This window comes from Sinocyclocheilus grahami, unplaced genomic scaffold (assembly GCF_001515645.1).
Source record: "Sinocyclocheilus grahami isolate Dianchi unplaced genomic scaffold, SAMN03320097.WGS_v1.1 scaffold66.1, whole genome shotgun sequence".
NCBI classification, from domain to species: domain Eukaryota; kingdom Metazoa; phylum Chordata; class Actinopteri; order Cypriniformes; family Cyprinidae; genus Sinocyclocheilus; species Sinocyclocheilus grahami.
The window spans coordinates 324,222-343,174 of NW_015505245.1; the positions used below are offsets into that span (position 1 = coordinate 324,222).

At 37.4% G+C, this 18,953-nt stretch overlaps 1 protein-coding gene across 2 annotated transcripts; it reads right to left on the minus strand.

The window, feature by feature from the left end:
* Positions 1-4,510: 4,510 nt before the first annotated feature.
* On the minus strand, positions 4,511-17,012 carry LOC107585031 (uncharacterized). Of its 2 annotated transcripts, none has more exons than XM_016271848.1 (7): positions 16,159-17,012; positions 12,093-12,189; positions 11,414-11,476; positions 10,120-10,313; positions 9,139-10,036; positions 6,589-6,734; positions 4,511-5,685 (listed from the first exon to the last, which is right to left on the minus strand). In XM_016271848.1, exons 1-6 carry the CDS (start codon positions 16,225-16,227, stop codon positions 6,604-6,606), a joined length of 1,452 nt encoding a protein of 483 aa, XP_016127334.1. In that variant the 5' UTR covers positions 16,228-17,012; the 3' UTR covers positions 4,511-5,685; positions 6,589-6,603. The 2 variants fall into 2 exon arrangements, with proteins under 2 accessions (XP_016127334.1, XP_016127335.1); XM_016271849.1 differs by lacking the exon at positions 4,511-5,685 and adding an exon at positions 5,976-6,002.
* Between the last annotated feature and the right edge of the window lie 1,941 nt (positions 17,013-18,953).

The window sequence follows — 18,953 nt, forward strand, 5'->3', positions numbered from 1 at the left end:
TAGTTTGCTTTTTCAACTCTCAACACTAAAGAGAGTTTGTCTGCATTGAAAAACAATATGTTTCCTGAGATTTGTTCCGGTTCTCACCTCTAATTTAGAGTCTAATTCATGTTTTTAATCATACAAATCTTGGACATTCTCCTCCAACAAGTGCCATGTGACTGTAAAATATATTTCAAGTCTTATGAAACCATATGAAAGCTCAAACAGACCAAAAGTTACTGAAATTTGTCATTATAATTTAAATATCTTTAGCATTTAAATAGAATGTGTTATATAAAAAGTGCATATTTTGTACTGCATGTATTTTGATATAAGTTTTGCTTCACACACACTTTTTCTTAGCTGTTAGCATGATTTTCTTCAATTCCTTTCATCAATTCTTTGAATTTCACACACATTTTTAACATCAACAGGTCTGGGCAGAGCATGACACTATCCAGAACGTGGCCTTATTGCCATTGAACAGTGCTGTGGGTTTGTGGACAACCTGTGTGTGTCTGTTATGCTAGCAGGCTAATGGAGGCTAAATCATGAAGAGGGAGGGTGCAAACTCATCTCTCTGTTAGCATACGTGAGATTTATCTGCTCTTAGTGCTTTAACTCTTGCAAAGATGGACGCTAAGTGCCTGTACATCATACTTTTGCAGCAATAATAATAATAACAAACTTTATAGCAACTTCGCTGAAGTGTGCTTGGAGGAAAACGAGTGCACTAGCAGAGAGGAACATGCCTTCTCATCCTCTCTCTCTTAGGGGTATCTTTCAGTATGTGACCTTTTATGGTTGCCAAATATTAGAGTGATTTTTATTTACAAATATCTTTGCTTTGGCTTCAGTAATAATTACTGGAGTAATACTGAAGCACGTAATATTTCAGTGATTGTTTTGCTCTCTCGGAGAAAATACATCTTCCTTTTGGAGTAATAAAAATGTATGAATGAAACTGTAGGAATAAAAAGAAATGGATTAAATAATTTATCATTCATAGCAACATCTCTTGCAGTTGAAGTAGAACACAGCTGACTTTAAGAAGGTTAAAGTAGATGCCATACACTGTAAGAAAAAAATTGTGGAATAACTGAAAATTTTCTTATAAAACACAAGTTGACATTTCCTAAAACACCCTAAAACACAAAATAATGTATAATAATATGTAATTCAAAATAAATTCAAGCAGTGTTGGAATTCTTTAGCAGTGTTGTTATTGTTAACTGACTAAAACTAACTACTAAAGACTTGTAATCTGATTATAAAATATTAGATGGAAAATGAATGAATGATTCAATAAATAAATAAAGTTAAAGTACTAAAACTGATATAAAACTTAAAGATACCTTTTACTAAAATGCTTAAAACCTAAACTAAAATTAAAATGAAAACAGAAAATATAAAAGTTAAACTTAATTCAAAATATGAAATAGTAGATGATTAGAACTAAAATAACACTCAATTTCAGGGTATAAAAAGACAGTTATTTTTGATCATCTTCTGGATGTTAGATACTTACAGAATATGAACATTTGTGTAAAAGGCTAAAATGCATGCCAAAAAATGCAGATAGTGCATGCATCAGTGGTTGCAATCCATTCTTAGTGAAGTACATAAACATTTAAAATACTAAGTGAGGTACAGTACTTAAAATAACTGCAATGCATAGTGAAGTTTATTCCAGGATTGAGTTGAATCTTCGTGCATCAAAATGTCAAGCTCATCTAAGGTCATGCTGTACAATGCCAGCACTGAGCAGATCCACTTTGTCGACCCTCACTGTCCCTCTCCTCCCACAGGAATGCAGGGCCACATAATTAATTGCATTAATTCAGCACATAAATTCCAGTTATCAAGGGAGCGAGTCAGATATGAAGTGAGGGAGTGCGTCTATCTGTCCGGGTGGGCCGCAGCAGAGCAGGGCACCCTCTCAACCATTCACACACAGACCAAACAAAAACAAACTGCATGATAGGCCATTTTTGTCATTGCATAAATGTTGGTCAAGCTCAATATACTGCTACAAACATCAATGGATTATTTATCGTAGCTAGAGGTCAAAGGTCAGAAAAATTCAGTCTTGTTGAGATTCACAGTCTGGTTCCAGAAAATTCAGCTGAAGAGTGTAGATCTGTCAGTGCCCTTGAGAAAGAGCCACTTGGCTGCTTTATGCTCAGCGAACAGGGGAATTTTAATCAGGATCCTTTAGTCCAGGAACATATTTGTCACCTTCCCAAAAACAAATACAAACAACACGAATCCCTAGAGTAACAACGCAATAAACTTTCTTCCCATTTCAGGCACACCAAAGACCTCCGACTGCCAGTGGAACTTCATGTGGTGATAGGGAATAAATGGACTTCTGGGACGTCCCACTTCATGCATTTTAAGAGCCGTGGGACTGAACCAGGCCTGGCCTTAGTCGTGTAAAGTTTGGGGTCAGTAAGATTTTTAAGATTTGTAAGATAAGTCTCTTATGCTCACCAAGGCTACATTTATTTGATCAATAATACAGTAAAACCAGTAATATTGTTAAATGACTTGTTAATGATTGTTTTCTATTTTAATATATATAATAAAACATAATTTATTCCTGTGATGCAAAGTTGAATTTTCAGCATCATTACTCCAGTCTTCAGTGTCACATGATCCACCAGAAATCATTCTAATATGTGACCCTGGACCACAAAACCAGTCATAAGGGTCAATTTTTCGAAATTGAGATTTATACATCATCTGAAAGCTGAATAAATAAGCTTTCCATTGATGTATGGTTTGTTAGGATAGGACTATATTTGGCCGAGATACAATTATTTAAAAAGCTGGAATCTGAGGGTGCAAAAAAAACTAAATACTGAGAAAATCGTCTTTAAAGTTGTCCAAATTAGGTTCTTAGCAATGCAGTTTTAATATATTTACGGTAGGACATTTACAAAATATCTTCATGGAACATGATCTTTACTTAATATCCTATGGTTTTTGGCATAAAAGAAAAATCTATAATTTTGACCCATACAATGTATTTTTGGCTATTGCTACAAATATACCCCAGCGACTTAAGACTGGTTTTGTGGTCCAGGGTCACATATGCTGATTTGCTGCTCAAGAAACATTTATTATTATCAATATTGAAAACAGTATTTATTTTGTGAAAACCGTGATGCTTTGTTTCCGGATATTTCGATGAGTAGAAAATTTAAAAGAACAGCATTAATTTCAAATAAACACATTTTACTGTCACTTTTGATCAATTTTCTAGATCCTTTCTGAATAAAAATATAATAATAAAAACGTACTGACCCCAAACTTTTGAACGGTAATGTAATTGTGTAAAATGTGCTGAACTTGGATCAGAACCCTCTGCCAAATCCAATCATGAACAGACAAAATGAAAAACTGTTGGCAGATACTGTGAGTGCAGAAGTGAAGTTTTCTGGGCAAATAGATTTGGGAATAAGCTAGTTTTAATCAGGTCGGCAGTGTAAAAGAGGACAAACAAACCATTATTAATGCACTGGGTTGAAAACAAGTGTTTATGTAGCTCATCTGGTATTCATGGTGCTAGCAACCATAAAGGTCAAAGGTTTGATTCCCAGGAAACACACTGTATGTCACTTTGAATAAAAGTGTCAGCCAAATGAGTTGGAGAAAGACTGTGGAAGCCCAATAGATGAAGTCCATGTGAACTTCTGAATAAGTTTGCATTAAAGGAATAGTTCACCTAAAAATTAAACTTGTTCTCCCTCAGGTCATCCTAGAATTAGATGCGTTTGTTTCTTCATCGAACTGATTTGAAGAAATGTAGCATTACATCACTTGCTCATCAATGGATCCTCTGCAGTGAATGGGTGCCGTCAGAATGAGAGTCCAAACAGCTGATAAAAACATCACAATAATACACAAGTAATCCACATGACTCCAGTCAATCAATTAACATCTTGTGAAGTGAAAAGCTGTGTGTTTGTAAAAAACAAACAAAACAAAAAAATTCCAGAAAAGTGCACTGTATACAAGCAAAAAAAAAGCATTTCTAAACCAATATATTGTGAGATTTTGATGTGAGTGGATAACAGGGGATGGACTTTTTCACAGCAGGAAGCATTATTTTGGATTATGGATTTGTATTTTAGTTAAAAATGTGTTTTTGTTTCTTATAAACACACAGTTTTTCACTTCTCAACTCATCAGTTGATGGACTGGAGTCATGTGGATTACGTGTGTATTACTGTAATGTTTTTATCAGCTGTTTGGACTCTCAATCTGACAGCACCCATTCACTGCAGAGGATCCATTGGTGAGCAAGTGATGTAATGCTGAATTTCTGCAAATCTGTTCTGATGAAGAAAAAAACTCATCTACATCTTGGATGGCCGGAAGGTTCAGCAAATTTTTATTTTGGGGTGAACAATGAAAAACCTGTTAAAATCTAAGAACATTAAATCTAATTAAAATTGCACAAACTTAATTAATAAATAAAAATGACACCTTAATGGTTAGTGTTTAAATTTTATTCTACGTATAAAAGAAGAGTGCAAATTTTGCACACTCTGCAACATTTAGTATAGATCCAAAACAGACCATCTGTACATGAACATACTACAAATAATCCACATTTTGGTCTTCTGGTGAGAGCTTTGTAAGACTATGATGAAACACCGGCCCTGCTGTGAACAGAACAGATTTACAAAAGAATAAATAATATTAATGAATAAACTCTTACTGCTTTGTGTTATAATGTAGCACCTTTACACTCTTAGAGGTATGAGGAATTAATTGAGACAGAAATGCATTCCCTTGCTTTATCCTGTGTGAATTTCCAGTGTTAAGAATCGCTTAAATAATAACAAATGATACTGAAAACAACTTATAGCAAAGGTACTTTGTGATTTTGACTGGTAATATATTAAAATACAAAGTTGTTCAAGCGTTCTCTGTGTTTGTCTGTTTTAGGTAAAAACATATAGTTTGAAATATGACATAAAACAACAACAAAAAAATGTTTTGATTGCATCATAGTGTGCTTTTCAAAAGATTTCTTTTTGATAATACTGGACCGGGGGGGGAAAATAACAATGATTATTTTTTCAATTATTTCATGAAATCCAAGCCTCAATTTTACAACATATGGCAACCGCTTTTTTGGGGTGATTCGAAATGATAGGTAAGATGTAGCACAGGAGCAACTACCGGTTTGTCTCTTAAGGTGAGTGATCATAGGAAATCTTTTCAAGGTCTTTTCAAGCCACTCCCTTCCACATTTTGCCAGTTCTGTGCTGAACAGGCTATTCAACGCTGCATACTGACCCAGCATCATGCTCTTACTTGGTTCCTCTGACGCTTCCTCTGTCCAGGGTTCAAAAGGTGTTTCATGCTTCTAATGTTCTGAACTTCTGGATTTACATGATTCCCAAATCCCACTTCTGAACCTAGAAAGTTGAATGTCCTTTCAAAGAGCCAACAGGAGCACAGGGACTCTTCAGCAGGAACCATCCTCCATGCAAACATCTTCTGCGTCAGAATTGTCTTTGTCCTCATGGCTTTGAGAAGAGAAAGAGATTAGGAAGAGGTGAGAATGGCCTGGCTGCAGGTGTTTTTTGAAAAGTCATTAGTGCCGTATCTCTTAACGTCCCAGGACACACTGGTTACATAAATAAGAACTCATATGGGAGAGATTGCATCCATCTGTTTATTTATCTGCGAGAGAGTGAAAGAGAGATACATAGTCAGCACATTCAATATCGTTACCATTACGATTATTTTTACTGTATGTTGAAAGAATAGTTCACCCAAAATGAAAATTTGCTTAAAATCTATTCGCCATTCAAGTTTGTTTCTTCATCAGAACAGATTTGAAGAAATTTAGCATTGTATCACTTGCTTATCAGGGGATCCTCTGCAGTGAATGGGTGCCGGCAGAATTACAGTCCAAACAGCTGACAAAAACATCACAATAATCCACAAGTAATCCACACGACTCCAGTCCATTAGTTAATATCTTTTGAGGAGAAAAGCTGTGTGTTTGAAAGAAACAAATACATCGTCAATGCATTTGAACATTAAACTCCCGTTTCTTCCCATGAAAACGCGCATCCTCTGTTGCTCGCTCACATCAAAATCCACCGACATATTTGTTTAGAACGGTTTTCACTTGGAAACAGTGGTTGATCTATGTATATTTCTCTCTTGATTCAGACAAGATGACTTCTCACTTGAGAAAGCAAAATTGTTGATAGAGGACTTGTATATTAGCTGGATGCAGTGGTTTGAAATGAAAATGTCTTATGATCAGTTTGTTTATTTCAAACACAGCTTTTTGGTTCACAAAACCTTAATTAATGGACTGAAATCGTGTGGATTATTTGTGGATTATTGTGAGATTTTTTTATCAGCTGTTTGTCATTCTGACGGCACCCATTCACTGCAGAGGATTCATTGGTGAGCGAGGGATGTAATGCAAAATTAAACAAAAAACAAAAACCTTAAAAACTCATCTACATCTTGGATGGCCTGAGGGTGAGTACATTTTCAGCAAATTTACAGTTTTGGCTGAAATGTCCTTTAAATGTGGTATTTCATTTTAATATCTGAGCAGCTTACCTGTGTATGTTTGATTTACATGAGCAGGGCTCTCATGGCAGATTTGCTGATGCGATTGCGCTGTTTTCTCCTCCTTTTCGGGGGGTGAGGAGGTGGTCTGGGGGGTTTGTGTGGAGGGAGATGTTGCACAGGAGGAGATGTAGTTCCTGTTTGCAACAACAACAACAACAAAATCAACTTTTAATCAAGCTATTCTGATCTTGCAGTGTTGTGCGGTATTGTTGTACTGTGTTGAATCCAATCACATTAGCCTTATTATTCTGCAAGTAATGAATTTGATATAATGCTGTCAATACTGCACTGCAGAAGTTAATGTAGGCATATCCAAGTGTTACTTCCTCTTCCTGGTGTGTGGGTGTCGGGTAGTATTTATTCAAATTCAGCTGAGATATTCATAGACATTGGTTCACAGAATCAAGCTGAACATGGTCCAAATGCGCCCCAGTGTGCTTGTTCTTAAACATCACTTACATCAAGTGGGTAATTACGACAGATCTATCTGTCTGTCTGTCTGTTTGTATGTATGTATGTCTGTAACGTACTAACAAAGATCCAGAACCTGAATCCAGATCTTGCAACCCCTTAACACCCATGCATGGCAACAACTCACAATACTACATATAGCAAAACCCTAAAAACTACCCAGAACAACCCAGCACCCACCTAGCAACCACCAACTACTTTAGTCTTATAGGGGTGCTATTCTGCTTTTTCACTTTTTCAACTTTAGTTAGTCTGTAATGTTGCTGTTTGAGCATAAAAAAGACCAGCAAAGTTACAAAGCTCAAAGTTCACTTCAAAAGGAGATATTTTATTTAACAGAAATCACTTTTCAAAAACTACAACGAACGACTCGTTTGGACTACAACGCATATTTTCCGTGATTTGTGATATCACAAATATCGATGAATGGGACGAGACCTGGTTGAGCTGCACTAGAGAAGGCAACGAGTGTTATCACTATGTCGCAGACACGCTAGCTTTCCAAACGCAGACGAACTTAGAGTGCTTACAATCATCCAGGTTTAAATCGCGCTCAAATTGATTTGATATTGACGCAATATTTACACTGAAGCTCGCAGTGTAATGGTAAGGGGCATTACATTTCCCGACCAGGCGCCTAGTGCTGCCAATCACAACACACACTGGCCCAGATAACCAATCACAACACACACTGGTCCAGCTAACCAATCACAACACACACTGGCCCAGCTAACCAATCACAGCACACACTGGCCCAGCTAACCAATCACAGCACACACTGGCCCAGCTAACCAATCACAGCACACACTGGCCCAGCTAACCAATCACAGCACACACTGGCCCAGCTAACCAATCACAGCACACACTGGCCCAGCTAACCAATCACAGCACACACTGGCCCAGCTAACCAATCACAGCACACACTGGCCCAGCTAACCAATCACAACACACACTGGCCCAGCTAACCAATCACAACACACACTGGCCCAGCTAACCAATCACAACACACACTGGCCCAGCTAACCAATCACAACACACACTGGCCCAGCTAACCAATCACAGCACATTTCGTATTTCAGAAGGCGGGCCTTCATTTGATACAGGAACTATTTGAGCCGTTCATGCCAGACTGGGGAGAGAGGTGTTGTAATAATGTAAAAATATGTGAAAAATAATGTGTTTTTCGAACAACCTAGTATGAGAGCCTGTTCTAGTACACCCCCAAAACAAAATCAAGACTTTGTAAAAGAGCATAATAGGACCTCTTTAAAAACTTTTGTTTTAATCTTCTTTGCATCTCACATGCAAACCGCAATCCTGTAAATTGTTTCTGTAGAACATCTGCAAAGTAAGAAATTTTTGTTTCTTGATTTGGGTTTATATAATTACATTTTAGAAAAACAAACAAACAAAAAAAAACAATACAACTAAAATATTTTGGAGTTGCATAAATGACAATGTAAAGTAAACTTGGGGCACGTTTGCTTTCCTTAAGGGATGATTCACCAAAAACAAAACTTCTATCATTATTTACTCACCCTCAAACCTGTATGAGTTTTTTTCTTCTGTTGAACACAAAAGAAAATATTTTGAAGAATGTAGGACAGCAAAGAGCCATAAACTTCAATTTTTCCATTCTGTGGAAGTCAATGGTTACCAGCAACTGTCTGGTAACCATTATTCTTCAAAATATCTTCTTTTGAAACTCATACTTTTGAAACTCATAAAGAAACTCATATAGGTTTGAAACAACTTGAAGGTGAGTAAATGATGAGAGAATTTTCATTTTTGAGTGAACTAATGCAAATTTTAAGCAAAACCCACAGTGACACAGAGCTGAGACGTTCATTTAGAAGGCCGCTGACATTTAAGATGAAATTCTGCTCTGAAGATCATAATAAACTGCCAATCAAACTTACCTCACCAGCATTTTTTCGTTGTCTTTTTCTCAAAAACATAAGTCGACTTTTATTTTAACAACATTGTATTGTCCAGCTGACAATACATTCTACCAGACATTTGACAAGTGAATGAATAGAAAAATCTCGTTTAAGTGTTTTATTTTACCTGTCCGTTGTGTGGTTGTATAAGTGTGTTGTTTGTGATGGAGCTGCTCTAGTTTCTCGTCCGGCTGTATACTCGTCTGTTGCACTTTGATGTGATGTTTGTGTTTTTCTTCATCCAGGATTTTGTGCATTAGCAGCAGCTCTTCCATTTCCTCCTCCTTAGCCTTTTTGTCCATTTGTCTCAGCTCTCGCTCCTCCTCCTTCACCTCTACGTCCATAGTCTCACCTCTCACCTTCTGACCGCTCTCCTCTACAGACAGAAACACACCTCCCCGATTCTGATTGGCTGTTCTTGTGGCATTAAAGGTGAGTTGGTCTGTCTGATTGGTTGTTTGCAATTGTTCTTTTTCTTGCGTTAGATTTGACTGGTGCATAAAAGTCTGATTGGTCAATTCCAATGTAGTCATTGTAAAATCAGATGTCTGATTGGTTATACTTTGGTTAGCATTACTCTGCGATTCGAATTGCGTAATGTTGCGCAATGACAAGTCAGTTTCTTCCTGCTCAGTGTGATTCGGCAGTGGAGCCGTCGTTGCTGTGTCATTCCTTTTGCCGTGTCTCCTTCCATCCCCAGGGTGACGGTGATGACCTTTGCCCCCTCCGTACTGCGTCTCATTCAGAGCCCAGCCGTCCCGGCTGAATCCTGGCTCAGAGAAGCTCTCTTTGAGCAGGTCCTCCAGGCTTATCCTCTGGTTATGTTTGAGTTCATCCCTGCGATGGAGCTCATCTTTGGGACGAGGTTTCCCAGAGCGTTCCCGCCCTTCTTGTTTGTGGCCAGATGATTTCCGGCGCTGAGCGGGCCGAGGAGCCGGCTGACAGCGGCAATCCACATGGTCGAGAACGGAGACGACAGCCTTATCGTAGAGTGGCCGCTTGTTCACATACTGTATCTTCATCACCTGAGGATGAAGAGAAAAGTGAAACTGGCCTGTTTGAATAGACTGTAAGTACACACTTGAAAAGCAGGTGTGTGTGTGTGTACCTGTAGGTATCGTGTGTGTGTAAGTACAGGCACACACCGCAGGCTCTTGGTGTTACAGCAGCCTGAGCACCTCTGCACCTCCACACACGGAGGCCACAACAGGAAATTTGCATTGCTACGGTCCAACATGGAGCGTGTGACCTCGATAACCTCGGTCCTGACTTTACAGATGGCTTGCTGAGCCGGCTGAGCATCTGCAGACAAACATACAGAAATACACACAGAGGCACATGAACTACAAGAAAAACATTTGACTAACTCGATTTGTATAGGTGTTTGCTCATGCAAAATTCTCTGTTATTTTGCGGTTGACAAGGTGTTGCTAGGTGGTAGTTAATCATTTGGCTTCCCATAAAGCTCATAACTAAATAAAACTAGCTAGCTGACAATAACTAGGTGTATTGTAATAATGTAGTAATGACTTTTCGAAGAAAAAAAAAAACTAATGTAATAACAATGTTTCTGAAACAAAACAAAATTATGAAAAATGCATTTACTTTTTAAATGTAAAAATATGGTTATGTGATTAAGTTATTAAAATAATATCAAATGTCAATCAACCAATACATAAATAAATAAACGCAACAAAAAGTCTCTAGGGGAAAAAATGTAAATTGGCAGTATAGAATAAATGCCACAAACTATATTCTGGGTTCAGCTTCTGAATTTCTATCAATTCAATTTAATTGCTTTCTCTGAATAGCATCCCTCCTTTTCTCTCTCCTAGTTTATTCCTTCTTGTCTCTCTCCATCTTTCGAAACAGATCTACTGAAAAAGACTTATTCCAGAAAGTGCTTGTTCAGCATGCATCAACAATAACGAACTGTGCTTGCTTGAGTTCTTCAGATTCTCTTTTCCACGATGATTATTGTGTCTGGGAATAATGATGATCTGACTCAGCTCAGAAGGAGAGATATACAGATTTGCTGACTTTGGATGGTTGCTGTGATCAGCATTATTCGAAAGCTGAAGGCTATAAAACAATATAACAATTCAACAACAGAATTAAGCAGTTTAAAAAATAAATAGCTTTAAATATGTTGTAGAACGTGAGAAAATAACTAATGTTAAAGCTTAAATGTGTCATTTATGTGGCATTATACCATCAAGTAACCCCTTTTGATAAACTCACAGAGACACCGTGTATACACTTTGGTGGGGGATGAGCCTATATGGCTTATTTATAGTTCTGGCACAGACAGAAAAGTATTTTAACACTGAAAATGCATATTTAACAAATAATGGCAAAATAAAAGAGAATAAAATAAGAAAAACAAAGCAAGTCAGACTAACCCAGAAGACTGCGTGGCAGACGGTTGCTGGTGTCATTGTCATGGTGACTGTCCAGCTCAACCTCTGGAGAAAAAAACGACAGCAACTTTGAACCATCAGGTAGTGAAATAGTGGTGAAAATGCATGCAATGCAGGCCCTTGTAGGAAATAGCAACTTGTTTCTGGTTTCTAGGCATGCATTGGTTAAGGTTTCTGTCATAGCCTTACAAGGAATTGCAAGGGCTTTAACAAAAGCTGAAGCACTTAGTTACTCTAGATAAGAGTTTCTGCTACTGTACATGCCTTACATATAAATGAGGACAGCACACATAGATCAAGGTCACTTTGAACACACAAAAGTTGTTTTGTAAAATGTATTAAAGAGGCAATCTACAGTATATTAAATATGGTACTGGACTGCTGTAGCCCAGAGTCTTAATTAAAGCACTTAGTTACTCTAGATAAGAGTTTCTGCTACTGTACATGCCTTACATATAAATGAGGACAGCACACATAGATCAAGGTCACTTTGAACACACAAAAGTTGCTTTGTAAAAAGTATTAAAGAGGCAATCTACAGTATATTAATTATGGTACTGGACTGCTGTAGCACAGAGTCTTAATTAGCATATTTATTAAAGAGTAATATTTGCCTCCAGGAATGTCAGAAGCATTTTAAAACTAAAGAGAGCTGATTTACCTATAGATTCAGAGAACAGCAAAAACTGCAGGTCCTGAATAGAAGACACAGATCCACCCTTCACCAACTCAACCACAGCGGCCGGGAGAGGATCAGCCTAGAGAGAGGAAACACAATTTATTAGAAATATTCAGTACAATAAAATGCTGGTTCTGTTCAACAAAGAATCCTGAAAAAAAGCTATCACGGTTTCTACAAAAATATGAAGCAGCACAACTGATTTCAACATTGATAATAATAAGAAATGTTACTTGAGCAGCAAATCATCATAATAGACTGATTTCTGAAGGATCATGTGACACTGAAGACTGATGCTGAAAATGTATGAATAAATTAGATTTTAAAATATATTTAAATACAAAACAGTTATTTTAAATTGCAATAATATTTCAAAATATTACTGTTTTTGATCAAAGAAATGCAGCCTTGGTGAACATAATGTACCATCAGTTGGTCAAGACTGCAAAAAATAAACCCAGGTGGAGTGATGTGGACACTGACACAAAGCATTATTTTTTATATAATGAACTAATAATGAACGAATAATTTTTGTTATCCTCCTTGATACATACAATAAAAAAATTAACATGCAATACTGAATGCATACTTAAAAAATATAAAGATAAAAATCTATACAAAAATGTATTTTAAAATAAAATAAAAATACAAAAAATTATTTAAGATTTATATGCATTTAAATTTAATGCAATAATGGTCAATTGTACAGTTTAACATAACATTTGAGCACAGCATTCTGAATGGCCAATCAGAATCAAGAATTCCAAAGAGTGCATACATAAAATAACGTGAATGTGTTGTTGTGTGTTTGAGTGTGTGACAGTGAGACAGAGCTCTATGGATGCTGGTTTGTCTCAGGGTGTCAATGCAGGTCTTGGGGACACAATAGCCCTGTTCATGCAGCATGTCCAGACAGGGGCCACTGGCCCTCGTCTCCTCCGTCTCATCTGGCAGCATTTATGCAGGACACAGGAAAGAGGGCAGAGAGGAAGTGGGGGATGGAGAGATGGAGAAAAGGTGAGTTTGAGGAGGAGAAAGAGGGAGATGGATGAGGGAGGCTGCCGGAAGGATGGAGTATTTCGGTAATCGGCGTGATAAGGGAAATCAGTCACATTACTGGCTGATGATTCAGATGGTTTTTGCATGGGCCGAACAAATGCAGGAATTCAAGTATGCCAAAAGTTAAGAAACATCCTAAATTTGCCACACCTCTTGTGGTATGCACTTATAATCGAACAGAAACAATAATTCATGGTGAATCACCAGTATATTCTACACTCTTGGGAGCTTCCAGAAGCACAGCAGTCTTGTTTTGTGCAAATGCATAAATCTCATGAATCATCGGTTTTCCATCTAATTTTTCTCCGTCACATTCTCAAGCTCTCTATCATCCGTTTGTGCATCCATGGAAGAACTGCCAGTACCACAGCAAGGTTTCAATTCAGATCTATAAGCACCAGGATGTTTATAAGCAGATAAACGTTGATGAAATATTATCCTGGTGATTTCTTGATACTGAACACAGCACAGATGGATAGAATGAAAACATAAAACGTAATTTTGGGGTCTGTAAGATTTTGTATAATGTTTTTTTTTTTGAAAGAGGAGCCTATATTAGGCTGCATTTATTTGATAAAAAATATACAAACAACAGTAATATTGTAAAATAATATTAACATTTGATGCAAAGCTGAATTTTCAGCATTATTACTCCAGTCTTCAATGTCACATGATCCTTCAGAAATCATTCTAATATTCTGATTTGCTTCTCAAGAAAAATGTCTTACTATTATTAATGTTGAAAACTGCTTAATATTTCTGTGGGATATTGTTTGTGGAGAAGAAACTTCTTGCTCAGCATTCATTTGAAACAATTTTTTTGTAACTATGTGAAAGTCTTTATTGTGAATTTTGATTAATTTGTTCTCAAACTTTTAAATGGTACATTTGATGCAAAGCTGAATTTTCAGCATTATTACTCCAGTCTTCAATGTCACATGATCCTTCAGAAATAATTCTAATATTCTGATTTGCTTCTCAAGAAAAATGTCTTACTATTATTAATGTTGAAAACTGCTTAATATTTCTGTGGGATATTGTTTGTGGAGAAGAAACTTCTTGCTCAGCATTCATTTGATACAATTTTTTTGTAACTATGTGAAAGTCTTTATTGTGAATTTTGATTAATTTGTTCTCAAACTTTTAAATGGTAGTGTACGCTTGAACATACACACACACACACACACACACACACACACTCTCTAATTCACATGTATATGATTCATAAACATTTATTATACATCACATACACACACTAAATTGCTTTATGGCTACCCAATGTAAATATATAGCATCACACTTAGGCTATACAAAAAAAAAACAATACACAGGCACCAGATGGCATACACAAAGACCACACACATAGAATAGAATAGAATAGAATTGAATAGAATAGAATAGAATAGAATAGAATCAGAGTAAAATTGTATTGCTCAGAGTTTGCTGTTTCAAAGCTCAGGAGATTTAACGGAGCTTCGTGGATTTCTGATTTTGGTTTGCAGACTTTAATTTGGTTGTTTAGCAAATCTTAAGCACAGGTTGAGACATTATTGAGATCTCTTCAGAAAAGAATGATATATAAGATTAAAGGGTCCTTTTCTCAAGAGATAAACATTATAAACATTTAAGTAGAAAATGTGTTTTTCATTTGATCTGACACTTGCAGGTTGCCTCATCCAAACAAACCAATGGGAGGGCGGTGTATGTCTCGGCTGATCACCAGTGCTGAACCACACAACCCCAGAACCCTACTCCTAATATCATCCGAGAGTGAAGGAGAGGCCCAGAGCATTCTGGGATTGTGGAGGAGTGGTGGAATGCACAGCCCATGTTGGGGAGTAATGATACATAATTACACATCTGCTGACAATGCTCTCTCACACACATGCCCATATCATCTTCTAACACATGCAAATATGCACAACCATCAGTTTGTGTAGCTGCAAGAAATAATATTGCATGCTTGTATGGTTTTAATCTTTATCTGTAAATGAAAACATATAATCAAGTGAATTACTTGTCTATTTTTTACCTAGCGGGATTTTTCCATCCAAAATCACACATCATAAAGATATGAAAAATTATGTTCTTACATGGGGAACTTCCAAAAAGCAGACCTTAAAGCTGAGAGGGATCATAATCACAGCTTTTAAATGAGTTTTGATCTTGCATTTCCCTTCGAACCAGGAATTACATTTTAAACATTATATTAAACACTTCCATGCACTGGTGAAGGTGCATGTTTTGGAAATGTCTTCAGTTAGATACCAATTAAATCTCTTATGATGTCTCCCTCTGTGACTTCTAGATAACTTTGGGAGGTTGGGGGGTGATGGGTCACAGAAATGTCATATTTTGATTAAGTGCCTCATGCAACACAACTGTGGTGGTCAAATAAAGGGCAAATGCATTAGAACCTGCAGATTTTGTGTGCTAAATGTCAACAATCCATGGTGCACCCATCAGTTCCTGGAGCCCTTAGGCGTCAGTTCACCGATTAATTTAAAAGAATCACCCTTCATTTGATTCCCGAGTGATTTATGATGTTGTGGGATGCCAGTGGTTATACTATTTCATGTGGCATTAACAATATTCAAAGAAGCTTTGAAGCACTGGGAAGAAAAATCCATCCCGCACACAAATACACCATAGGAGAAGATTTTGGCTTGTTTATGTTTTAACAAATCTATCATATGGCTTCAGAAGAATATTCCACAGTATGGAACCATTTTTGGGGCTTGACAGATGAGGTCATATCAACGTTTATGGAGAACAAAAAAAATGTTTGGAAAAACATGTGGGTGAGTAGGCTAAATAAATGACAGATTAATTATATTGTAGGTAGCCATATATTATCCACTCTATAAAGCAATGGCAATTAAATACATTCTTAATGAAAAATAATTAGCCTATAAAAATGCAACAGGAACCAATTAACTCTCCAAGACAGAAAGTTGGGATTCATTAACGCGTTTAGAGTCGCTCTTACCTCCGCACTGCCAAACCGCAGACACGCCGCCGCAAGTACCGCGAGAAGATGCGGGATCAGCGATCTCATCTTGCTGCCGTGCCGCTGCGGGGCTCCGCGGGACAGCGCGCATTTAGAGAGACCCGCGAGAGACGCTCCGCACTGGGCTCCGACTCGCGAGCAAATATCGGGTTAATTAAGCAGCAGTCTGAGTCCCTCAGCGGCTCTGCAGGCTCGACATTCCTCTCAGTGCGCAAACATTCAAATTGCCCTCCACGGCAGAATGAGTCTCTCTTCTGAGGAGCAAGTGGTCCATTTGAAGTCCTTTGAAAGGCAGTTTGCGGATTAAAGCGAAGAGGTTTGTTTCCAGGCGAAGCACCACAATCCCGGATTCTTCAACTGGTGTTTATTTAATCATTCATTTGCATGGTTCAGTCCAATAAAGGCGTCTCTTATTAAGCTATTATCTGGGAGAACGGTAATCTAAAATACCTGTTCAGGCATGGCAATTTAATATAGATATTAAATGTCTTTTTTAAAACGTCTTAAAAGTCAAACAGGACTTTATGGTATTTAAAAAAAAAAAAAGTTATTTTAAAAAAGTAAAGTGATGCGCGTTCGGCCCCTTTGTTTTGGTAGGCTATAAACTCCTCACTTATTATTAACTCCACATCACCGTTGATAACCTATACAAACTGTTATATAGTCTTTCCAGTTGAAGATGGTCCATGTGTGGCACGCGAGGGTCCCTTCGTCTTCGCATTGTCTGTAATAAAAGCGGCGTTAATGTAAGTTGCCTAAATGTAACTCTTGGTCTTGCAGTTTTCTTATCAGTGTCCAGCGCGTGCGCGGCCCCGCGCGAGCCGTCTGTGCGGTGTTGATTATGGGACTGTGGCTCTGAGGAGGATTTCAGAGGTCTGTATGTGGACTCTTATCTTACCCTCCCCTTAAAGGCAGGGCTGACCTCCCTGAGAAAGAGAAAGAGAGGATGGGAGGTGGGTGAGGAGGTGCTGAAGTCATGTTGCTTCAGTGTGGATGCCTGCAGCACATTGTAATGGTAGAAACGTACATCTAGCATTGGAACAAAATAGAATATTATGTTTTTTTATTAATTACACTGATCATATAATGTACAATGCAATATACTATCATTTACTCACCCTCATGTTTCTTTAGCTTTCTTCTGTGTATATCGCATTTGCATATTTAGAATATATTCAAATATGCACTGCCTTTTGTCATCAATGGCAATTACTTCTTGCATGCCCGAATAAGCTTTAAAGGAATAGTTCACCCCAAAATGAAAACACTCTTTCTTCATGGGAACACATTTGGAGAAATGTAGCATTGCAAGACATTAATTGATCAACTGGAGTGCTGTGGATTATTGTGATGTTTTTATCAGCTGTTTGGACTCTCATTCTGACGGCACCCATTCACCGCAGAGGATCCATTGTGATACAATGCTATATTTCTTCAAATCTGCCCCAATGAAGAAACAAACTCATCTACATCTTGGATGGCCTGAGGGTGAATGCATTTTTTAACTATTCCTTTAACATTTTTAGACGCTATAATTTTGTAGAACGTTAAACACCTTTGTGCAATGCCTTTAAATATTAAAGTTCTCTTTTTAATTGACATGTTCTTTTCTAAATTTGCATCGCAAATGAGGCAGTTCACATCTTTGGGGAAAAAGGCCAAACCGTGCATAAAGAATGAAAAGAAAATACATCATTTGAATAAGTTAATGTTTCATTAGCATAGAATGAATGGGATGGTGGCTGACATATTCTCTTCGGCCAGAGCTCTTTTTAATGTTTTCACAGCATTACACAAGGTAATGGAACAAAAAGGTGTGTCTAAATACCAACATTCTTCAAAGCTATTTTAAATCTTACGACCTTTCAGCTTTGCACAATGGATGTCCAAGTTATGAGGTCGGTAGACTAAAATGAAGGTGACAGGAATACTATACAAAGGCAAAAGACCTTAACTCGCTAGAGTGTGAAACTGAGAAAAATGACTTTAAAGTTTTTTACTTGTCCAGCCAAATTAATTATAGGTAGGACACTGGAAATTTGGCAATTAGATGTTTTAGAAATGAAAATTATCTACATTAAAAAATTGTGAGCTCAAACTTGATTTTTTTACCCCTGTTTTGAAGTTAATGTACTCTGCCTTTGCATTGTCTGTAAAACGTGAGAAGTCACACCAAGGCAAAAGGCAGTAACTTCCACATTATCAATATTTGGTTGCTGATCACCATTTACAAAATCATTATAGTAACACCTGTATAAAATCTAGTGATCATGGGCTATCTCATATAGGCTATTGCATATAGTAATGTGACTGTATTAATTGGTTTTGTTTTTTTTTACCGTAACAAGCAGACTAAAAGTTAAACGTGAGTGGATACCGTGGATACCAATTTATTTGCTATGCTCATTAATGTAAAAGAATGCTAGACATAGCATAATTGCTTTTGTATTGACTTGTATTAAAGGTGCAGTAGGAGATCTTGGAAAATTTTAACTTTAGCCTGATAGCACTGAAAGCGAACGTCCCCTGAACGCATTTACGCTCACAGACCAGAATACCAGAGACAACATTACTACAACAGGCTACATCAGCGGTTCTCAATTCCAGCCCATGTTTCGAAGTGAAGTAAACTTCAACGGATTTCCCCCGCTCAGGGAGGAGGGAGCAATGAACTCTGTGTAGGGATCATATCGATCGGAACACAGTTCATGCATGTAGCTCACTTCTAACGAGCTGGTTATCTGAATCGCGAGGACTGGAATTGGGAACCGCTG

Coding starts and splice junctions, on each gene's coding strand:
- LOC107585031 (XM_016271848.1), bottom strand. CDS start 16,227: ATGAGATCGCTGATCCCGCATCTTCTCGCGGTACTTGCGGCGGCGTGT. Junction 10,314..11,413: donor TCTGCCACGCAGTCTTCTGG/GTTAGTCTGACT, acceptor GTTTGTCTGCAG/ATGCTCAGCCGGCTCAGCAA. Junction 6,735..9,138: donor TACAACCACACAACGGACAG/GTAAAATAAAAC, acceptor TGTTGCAAACAG/GAACTACATCTCCTCCTGTG.